The following is a 9,635-nucleotide window of genomic DNA, read 5'->3' on the forward strand; positions in this document are numbered from 1 at the left end:
ATTTTTTCCATCTTTTATTAAATTAATAAAATTTTAATTTTTTTCGTCAAAATTTTTTAGTTAGTAAGTGATGTTAACTTATTATTAGCAGAAACTTTTTATTTTAATTAAGAAATTATTTATATATGATTTTCGTAACTTGAAAAATGGTTCGTGGGAGTGTGCATATTTTGACAAGTGCAGTTGTACATAATATATAAAAATATTATTTATTTGATATAAAATTACAATTACTTTATTTTGATCATTTAAAATTTATTTTCAAAAAAATAAAAAATATGACAATTTTTAGTACTACAAAATTGCGTAAAATAGTACATCATAAATTGAAAATGAAACTATTAATTGGAAGAGAATTTATGAAACCGGTGAAACAAATTCTTTGAAAATAAAAAAAAATTAGAATCAAATAGGTACAATGCATGAAAAGTAAATAATAACATAACTAAATATAAAATTATAATGTTATAGATAAAAATTCAGCATTTTATAATATTCAGAACAATCTATAAGTTTACTATCATTGAATTTAGTGGGAGATTTAAAATCTAAACTGATTATCACCAATTTTTTTTTTTGAATGAATATTCAAAAAAACTAAATTGTTTTTCAAGGCTAAATACTATTACGAAATAGCTAAATAAAGTTGATGAAATCTAATATTTTAAGATTTTAAGATTTTTCATAAATCAAAACTTCTAATATTACTATTCACTAATTTCAATATTTTATATTATAGAACTATTTTATTAAATTATAAACTCAACTCTATATATTTTATTATTCATTATCCTATGATTTGTAGTAAAAATTAAAACTTTTAACTCTATAAACATATTCAAAGATTATAAATTAATACATTTTATATTTGGAGATCTTCTTATATAGATAACACTAAATAATTGCTAACAAATTTATTCAAAATTGACTAAAAATATTATATGAAATCAAATCAAAACATATATACACATGTATAAAAAATTTTAATTTGCATGTATTCATAATTTTTATAGTAAATTTTAGTTTTTATTTTTAGTCAATTAAATAAATAGTGTACAAAATATATCAATAATTTTAATATTTTTTTTGACATTTTAACTAATGCAGTACCATTTTTTGACGGTACAAATGGTAATATTTTCTAATTTTTTTTGAAAATATTTTTAATTTTAATACTCACAATACATTAAATATACTTTATATCAAACAAAAAATATTTTTATATATTGTGCAGAACTCTACTCTCAAAATTATGAGTGCTCGTAAAAAACAAGTCATATTCTTCCATGATATCCTTTTTCAAGTTACTAAAATTATATAACAATAAATTTTTAAATTAAAAAAAATATCTACTAAAAATAGGTTTAAATCACTTGTCAATCAAAAATATTGAACCCTATTTATTTGTATTAGATTTAGTATGAGGGTTGAAAATGGGGATCTTAAACTAAATTTTATCCCTACAAAATTCAAGGCAGATTGGAGGAGAGAAAAAAAAAATAGCACCAGACGGCACTTCTTCTGGTGTCAGAGGCAGAACCCATGAAAAGTGCGTTTTATGCCATTTTTGTCTAAGAATGAACGAGTATACAATAAAAATGAAACTTTCATTCAAATATGCCATAAAATGGACGGAGCCCAATTTAGTAACGACGAGATCACAAGATCGTTGCTCCTCATGACCTCATCCATAAACTGTGTTCATAAACTGTGTTATGGTGATGTAGCAGCTGGTCTAAGTTGAGACCCATCAATAAAACCTAGTTCCAGTTTAGCAGAAAGTGCACTGATTGAACGACTCCAATGATGATAATTTTGATTATTGAGCACCTCTGTGACAAGTGACAATCCTGGATGATCAGAAGAAATCAGGTAGTACGGATGATTTATATCAGATGAGTTTGAAGCTCGATTATATGTATTTGATCGTGACAATCCTGATCAGAAGAATATTCTTGCATATTCTTGCATGATACCCTTTAATTACGACGTTGTTATTCGCCATTGCAGATGAGTTTGAAGCTCGATTATATGTATTTGATCGTAACGCGGATGCGTAGTCAAGAGAAACTGGCTCTGATACCTTGTCAGATTTATAGTTGAGACTCCATTAATGGAGGTTAAGTGAACAGATGAAAACATACGAAGAAGAAGATAAGCTCCGAGAAGAAGCTAAGATAAAATTGATTCATAACAGAACAAGTTGCTGCAGTTGCTGCTGTACCTGTAACACCATCACAAAACACATGTGCATGGTCTAAATTTTGTAAATATTTGCCAGTATTTTGTACTCTATCTGCAAAATGTATATACTAACAGTAACATCTTTTATACTATTACAATTGTTTACAGGTATTCGAATTAATACACAGAAGTAATTCTCATCTTGTTTATAAGAATACACACTCGCCCTCAAGACAACACCAGATGAGCTGGAATAACAAGTACACAATCTGTAGTTCACCTTCAATATCAAAGGAGTCTGAGATGAGAGCGAGAAGAGGGCCAGAGTTAATCACTTTCCATCTCATCTTCGCTCTCTATAAGGTGCTCTTTGAGTGTTTGACCTGGAATTTTCCACTTTTCTCTATCCCATTCTTCATTTGTCTCTGGAAATTTGTACTCTTCGGGTTTTAATGACAACTCAAATTCTGGAAGATCAGGAACACCATGTAGTCCCCTGCGTTACATCAGGGAGGGAAAAAGGTCATTCCATGGACTTGCTGTTATTCTCAAAAACAAAAAAAATTGAAGTCGTAAAATGATTTGAAAGGCAAAACTTCTTTGTTCTTACTTTTCCTGATCTAAAAGGTAACCATACATCTGAGACTTCTTAAATGCAGTTTCTGGAATTTTCTTGTTTAGATGCTTCATTGCACCCCAAAGTGGAGGAGTTCTGTGCAAAAAATAGGTACCAATTCATTAAATATCAGAACAAGAAACAAAAGTTTAATGTTATTAAAGAATGCATGAAGTGAAAAAAAAATTGAGGAAGAGTAAATTATTGTGTAATCTAATCCAACCTGGTTATAGGCACGGTTAGGCAGAAGTTTAAGCACGCCTTCTTGCTTTCAGTTAGAAGTTCTTCTGCAGCAAGAAAGCAACAAACAGCACTAGTGTGGCAGGATGGATTGGTGCCCTTGTCCACGATCAGCCCATTGTAATAGTAAGCTGCAGCCTGAAAAAGTTTAAGCATATCTATTAGTAGTTACTTGTGAAAGAGAAGTTGTAGATTAGAAGGGATGTCTGCAGCACGCGCACCTTTGCTTCAAGGTATTTCCACTTGATGAACAACAAATGCTTCTTTCCGTTGCCGTAATTAATACATTTCGTCAAATAAAAATGAGCCTGGCACATAAAGTATATAAGGTAATTTAAGTTTAAAAAGTTTTTACATTGCAATTTCCATATTAAAACAAAACATAAAGGTTAACTTAGAAGAGTTCCTATCTGTTAGCCGTCATACTGCTCAACTCCTAGAGCTACAATATAACTTCATAGTTCTTGTTCACTTGACAAGAGTTCACTAGTTAATAGGCTATATGAAACTTGATGCTTTAAAATATGTAAACACACGTAAAGAGTGACACTTCCAAATGACGGAGCATTTTTCTTGTGCAAATGAGGATGGTATGCGTTGTTTTATCATTGATAGCTAATGCTTTGACCCTCCTTTTCAGTTACCAGAGGAAAACTAGCCTAGTTTGACCTGGACACAATTTTAGTTCTTAGTTGACCATAAATTTCTGCAGGGAGTCCCTAACGCATTGACCAGTGATGTTCCTACCATGGCGGATAAAACACCTATTAGGATCACTCAACTTTTCTAATGATATAACTAGAAGAACTTAATAATATAATGATTTAACTAGAAGAACTTTTCTAATGATTTAATGGTTACCAATGTTGCAGGCAGGTGCATACCTGTCCTAAGTAGCTTAGTTGTTCACAAGCTAGCCTCCTCTTAACAGGTAAAGTGGCTTTTTTACTTTCAACAGCTAAACCAAGCTGCACTTCAGTTCCCTGATGATGTTATGGTAATCAGCTTGGAGTTAATGATGCTTCAGCAGATCATATATTGAACATATGCTGATAATTGTAGAACAATCTAAAAAAACAATCAGGTTTATCAAACTGATCATGGGGCTGAAAAGGGTAATGATGTGTTACCTGAGCTAGTGCTTGAATTGAAATAGCTCCTATTACATCCTCCTGCAAATCTTTTGGCATCATGCTTCTGATCACATAGTTAGGATTAGTTTGCAATCAACCACTTAAATGCTGGACAAATCGAAACTAAATTATGTTTACATACTTTATATCAGCTGGTATGTGCACGAGAATATCCCTAATACAGAATTCCAAGTACCCTGCGGCCTTCAGCAGTAAATCAACAGCCGCGCTCATGCTATCTGTTGGTACGCAAAATCATAATGAGACATCAGATAAAAAGTTTGAGTTCCATGGATATTATTAAGTCATATCAACAGGATATTTAATGGACCTGATGTAACAACCCTGTCAGAAGTTGGATCCTTTGAAATTAGCTTCGAGTTGGCCTCACTCAATGTCAATGTAGCCATCATATGGACAACGGAAAGTATTTCAAACCATGAGTCCTTGACACATACTTCCTGCAGCTCATAATACTGAAATCATTATACTGCAGAAAATGCAAAAGCAAACAATCAAGAGAGCAGTCTACAAAATCTTTACACGTTTTCCATCTTCTATATTCTTCCACTTGAACTCCACCAGTTCTTGGATACCATTTTCTGTTTACAATAAGATAAAACTTACATAAGTATGCACATGATTCTGTTTATAGACTAAAAAAACAGAGCCTTCACAAAGTAGAGGACTACTGATTATTGTAAAAACCTCTGTTAGTGAGACCAACAATGAGTGATAAGTACTCCTCTAGTGCTCCTTGCAATTCTAGTACAGCAGTTCCACCTGCAAGATTTTTGAAGAAATCTTGGATTTTATTTATTTTGCCTAAGAATTAAAACAGGTGCGAAGTTTGAACATACCAGTATCTTGTGCCACAAGAACAATCTGATTCCGAAGTGAAGTAATTCTGTCAACAAGAGCTTTAGGGATTAAGCATCTAAGCATCTTGTGAATATCATCAGACTGATCAGGAACACGCAATGGCGGGACAAAGACCGTAAATTGAGGTATGTTCTTTTTCTTACTTGCAATCTTGTAAATTGATGATGTGCATCCCATTGTTCTTCAACCTGAATTTTCAGTTTTCGAATATCCTGCATTGAAAATTAGAACTGGCTTTGTGTACTTCTAAAGCTAAAATGTCAGTCAATACCCGAAGCCAAAATAAAAAATAGAAAAATACAAGGAAAGACATTAACAAGTACCTTCCAGCTGCATAGTCAACCAATGCTTTACTAGCATGTACATGCATAATTTATGAGTAAAAGGAAAGCTAGGGGAGGAATAAAAGTTTAAATATTCATGGAAAAACTTTTTGAAAAACTTTTTAAATTGGTACCCCATTAGAACATTAATATTAAATAACGGGTCATTTTAAAATTTTAAGCAGTAGATAAAAATCCCAACATGATTTTACACCTTTTATCGTATCCTTCATTAAGACTAGGGCTGTCAAAAAATTTCGAAAAATCCGATATTCGTCCGAAAAATCCGCATTCGTATCCGAAATAAAGCAGATATTATCCGTATCCGAAATAAAACGGATATTATCCGTATTCGAATCCGACGATTGCGGATACGGATACGGATATAGGCATATTCGTATCCGATAATATCTCCGTATCCGAATAAATATATTTTATATATAAATATTTAAATAATTTAAAAATATATTTTATTAAATTTATAGTATATTTATGTGTATATATATACACATATATATATACGGATATATTATGTTAGATATGGAGAAAAAAAATCATTTGAGTTCAACAATTTAAAGATAACGATTATATTGAAAAGATAAATAAAAAATTAATTTTTTGAAAAATTAAAATATGATTAAATCACTTTATCTCTTATTTTAACTTTTAAAAATGAATTTTTAATTTTTACTATATTTTTTCATTTTTTTTAATTTTTAATAAAAATTAAAAAATCTGATTAAAAATCGGATTCGGATCCGGATATTATCCGTATCCGGATAGTATCCGTCGGATCCGGATTCAGATATAATTCATTAAATATTTTCGGATTCAGATACGGATACGGATATAAATTTTCGGATTCAGATCCGGATACAGATATAGGCAGATCCGTATTCGAATTATCCGTTTGACAGCCCTAATTAAGACATGGAGCTATATAAGGGCTCCCCTGGGCTCAAGCCCCGGTTGATTTTAAGAAAAAAAAATTACTACATATACTTATTTATGTATTTCATGGTCCAACCATGTATCAAACCCATTTGATATCTAGTGATCAAATCAGTATAATCAAATCGCTAAATACGTTACTACTACTTATTAGTAATAAGTTATTACTGCTTGTGTTGCTGATATTTTAATGGTAAAATTTGACTAGTGACTGGTTAAAACCTCCCTATAAAAATCTCTGGTTCCGTCCCTGCCCCAATTAATATCATGTTAATTAATTAGTCAGTCTAGAATATTAAGATAATAGAAGAAGACACCTTCATCATTTAGTTCTGTCACAAGTCACAAGCGAGGAAGGGAATGAAGCTTCCATCCAAGCTGAAGCTGCATTGAATATCCGAAATGGATCTCCATTGAATGTAAGAGGGCATGGCTACAGAACCCACCATTTGCACATGCCGATACTTTAGCAAGTCAATCTATTTGTCTTTTTAAATATGACAAAAATTTATTGTTAAGCCGATACCGACAACTAAACTTTTTTATACAATCAACAGACTCGTTCTCCCTTTTCATCCACTGTAAACTTATCCTTGTTGAATTCTTGAATGCAGAGGATATAACTTTTTAAAATAAACATGATAAAATGGGGGAGAAATTGACCAAATTGTCACCATTTGATTTAAAATGATCCAAAATTTTATTATTGGAAAAAATATCCAAATTATCACCACACCATGTCACATTATATAACGTTTTGACATACAAGAAGCTATACGATTTCGCAAATATTTTAACAAATATATAAGTAACGAGTACTTCTTTATTACGGTTACTTCAATTTCATCAATTGACCACAACCGTGCCTGAAATTTTATGTGCCATGTGCAAAATCAAGAAATATGCTCTTAATTACAAAATTTGAAGTAAATAAAATAATAGAAATATTTAGAAATTATATTTTTAACATAATTTTATTAAACTAAAAATTAAAAAAGAATATTACACGTACATAAATAGTAAACTTATTTAAATTTATGTATGAACATCAATTAATTAAATTAATTTTTGAAATAAAGTTTTTCAATAAATATATGAATATTAAAAATATATGTATATATATAATTTAAATTAAATTAGTCACCTAAATAAAAATTATTGTTCGCTAATCAAAAATATAAATTACTTACCAAAAAAATTAATATTTCATATATAATATTTTACAATTTTACTCAATATAATAATTTATAATTTTTTACCTTTACTATTTTTTGACCTTTCTTTTATTTGTACATTATTTTTATCGAAAAACAAATTTATGCTTATTTTTATTTTTTTAGATAAAGTATAATATACATATAAATCTACATGTCTGAGCATTCCGTTGAACCACTAGAACATCCTAAGGCATGACCCTGCAATTGACAACTTAACATGAGAGGTTGGAGGTGAAGATTGTGAGATTTACAGGGCAGAGTTTCAAAATCAAAAACTGTTGCAACAATTTATACTTTCAATTATGTTTTATATTTTGATTTCTCCCTACAGCAATCATGAATCTTGAGTTAATTAATTATATGTACATTTGTTCTGTGCATATATTAAGTTGTATGTATATGTTATGTTGATGTGGTTGTGTTGAGTTTGATCTCTAATTTTCTCTCCAAACTATCTATCTTCTTTCTCTTTTGCTCTCTCCTTCTCTCCCCCTCTATGTCTCTCTTTCTCTCTCTCTATTTATTCATATATGTATGTATTGTGTGTGTGATTATACAGAGAAATGGAACAAATTGTCATCATTTGGTTTAAAATGCTCCAATATGTCACTGTTACGGAATTGAGACTTTGTTAATTTGTTGTGTTAGTACCGTGCTATTACTTGTATATTGTCCCACAGAATGTATTTGGGGGAAAGATGAAGTAAGAATGTTTCTAGTAATTAAATACTAGTCAAATTTCTAGTAATAGATAACTGTTTGATTATTTGAATCAGTTAGGCAGAATCTAATTGGGAGAAGTTAAAGTAATAACGTTTCTAATTAAATACTAGTCGAATTTCTAGTAGTAGATATTTGTTTGATTATGTTAATCGATTACATATGCTGATGTCTACTCTCTAAGATTTAAGAGATATTGAAAGGGATGGGGGACCTCAACCCAATTATGAACAATTTGCTCCCTATGAATTATATTTATAGTTGTATACACAAGACATCCAATGGGGGCAGAACACGTGTCCCCTGAAAAAATCAAAGATGCCTCATAATCAGATTGGGTCACGGGGAATTTGTGTTATGGAATTTACTAGAATCACAAGGGGTTTTTCATCCTTTTCAAGAAAGTCGGGCCCTTTAAAATGTAGGTATGGAAAATTATTGAAAATAAAGAAGGATGATATAATATAAAACCTTGAAAAAATTAAAATGCCCAGTAGTGTTATCTCATTGCTTTACTAGGTTGAGGATAACAAGGTTGCTTTGTGAATGTAAGCTGCATGAAATAGTAACCAATTGTCGACCTTTACTAGTTTCTGTTTGAAGTGAGGAGGATTTTAGTCTGGAATGTAGCATTTGAAAGACTGTTGCTCCTGTAGTTTATTAGCTTTCTGTCTGAAATGAGCTTTCTTATTTTCTTAGTTTTCTGTCTGAAATGAGTTTTTATGTAAATGACAAGTATGTGTATATGATATGTTCAAGACAATCCATGTGTATCATTCCAAATCTGATGTATTATACCAAACAAAATGTCCTTATATTTTTTTAATATGACGTGATACTCAGATTTTAATGTTGATGTTGTCGATTGTCCATTCTTTAATATAAATTTATCATGCATAGTATGCTTATGAACGAGTTTATATGTCTACTCTACTTTATTGCGTCATATTAATTGAAATAATCTTTTTGTATGTTTTTTAACTTGTACATCTATATGTTTGCAGAACATGCATCCGGGACCTGTTAACACTAGGCTTCTTCATCTTCAGGACTCGTATAGATCTCCAGATACTTGGAGGTTAGGGATGGTGATATGTTGATGTGTCGACGTAAAAATCCTAATTATAAAGATGATCTTCCTCCGTTGGATGTTCGTATGGTTCCTTTACTTCAGGCTACTGGTTTCTATGGTGTGGCTCGGGTAGCATCTTTACAGCTTAATTGGAGTCTCATATCAGCTTTCATTGAGATATGGCGGACAGCAACTCATACCTTTCACTACCCTATGGGAGAGGTCACTATTATTTTGCAGGATGTAGCTATTCTTTTAGGGCTTCCTGTTGATGGTGATGCTGTTATTTCTGATGTC

The 9,635-nt window shown here is 30.9% G+C and overlaps 1 protein-coding gene across 2 annotated transcripts; it reads right to left on the bottom strand.

The window, feature by feature from the left end:
• Window positions 1-2,028: 2,028 nt before the first annotated feature.
• On the bottom strand, window positions 2,029-5,385 carry LOC141672179 (uncharacterized). Of its 2 annotated transcripts, XM_074478708.1 has the most exons (12): window positions 5,199-5,385; window positions 5,034-5,080; window positions 4,882-4,956; window positions 4,717-4,775; window positions 4,505-4,634; window positions 4,316-4,412; window positions 4,171-4,237; window positions 3,925-4,023; window positions 3,262-3,348; window positions 3,024-3,178; window positions 2,795-2,896; window positions 2,032-2,680 (listed from the first exon to the last, which is right to left on the bottom strand). In XM_074478708.1, exons 1-12 carry the CDS (start codon window positions 5,225-5,227, stop codon window positions 2,512-2,514), a joined length of 1,116 nt encoding a protein of 371 aa, XP_074334809.1. In that variant the 5' UTR covers window positions 5,228-5,385; the 3' UTR covers window positions 2,032-2,511. The 2 variants fall into 2 exon arrangements, with proteins under 2 accessions (XP_074334808.1, XP_074334809.1); XM_074478707.1 differs by having other exon boundaries at window positions 2,029-2,680; window positions 5,034-5,385.
• Between the last annotated feature and the right edge of the window lie 4,250 nt (window positions 5,386-9,635).

Source organism: Apium graveolens, chromosome 7 (genome assembly GCF_009905375.1).
Source record: "Apium graveolens cultivar Ventura chromosome 7, ASM990537v1, whole genome shotgun sequence".
In the NCBI taxonomy this organism is placed as follows: domain Eukaryota; kingdom Viridiplantae; phylum Streptophyta; class Magnoliopsida; order Apiales; family Apiaceae; genus Apium; species Apium graveolens.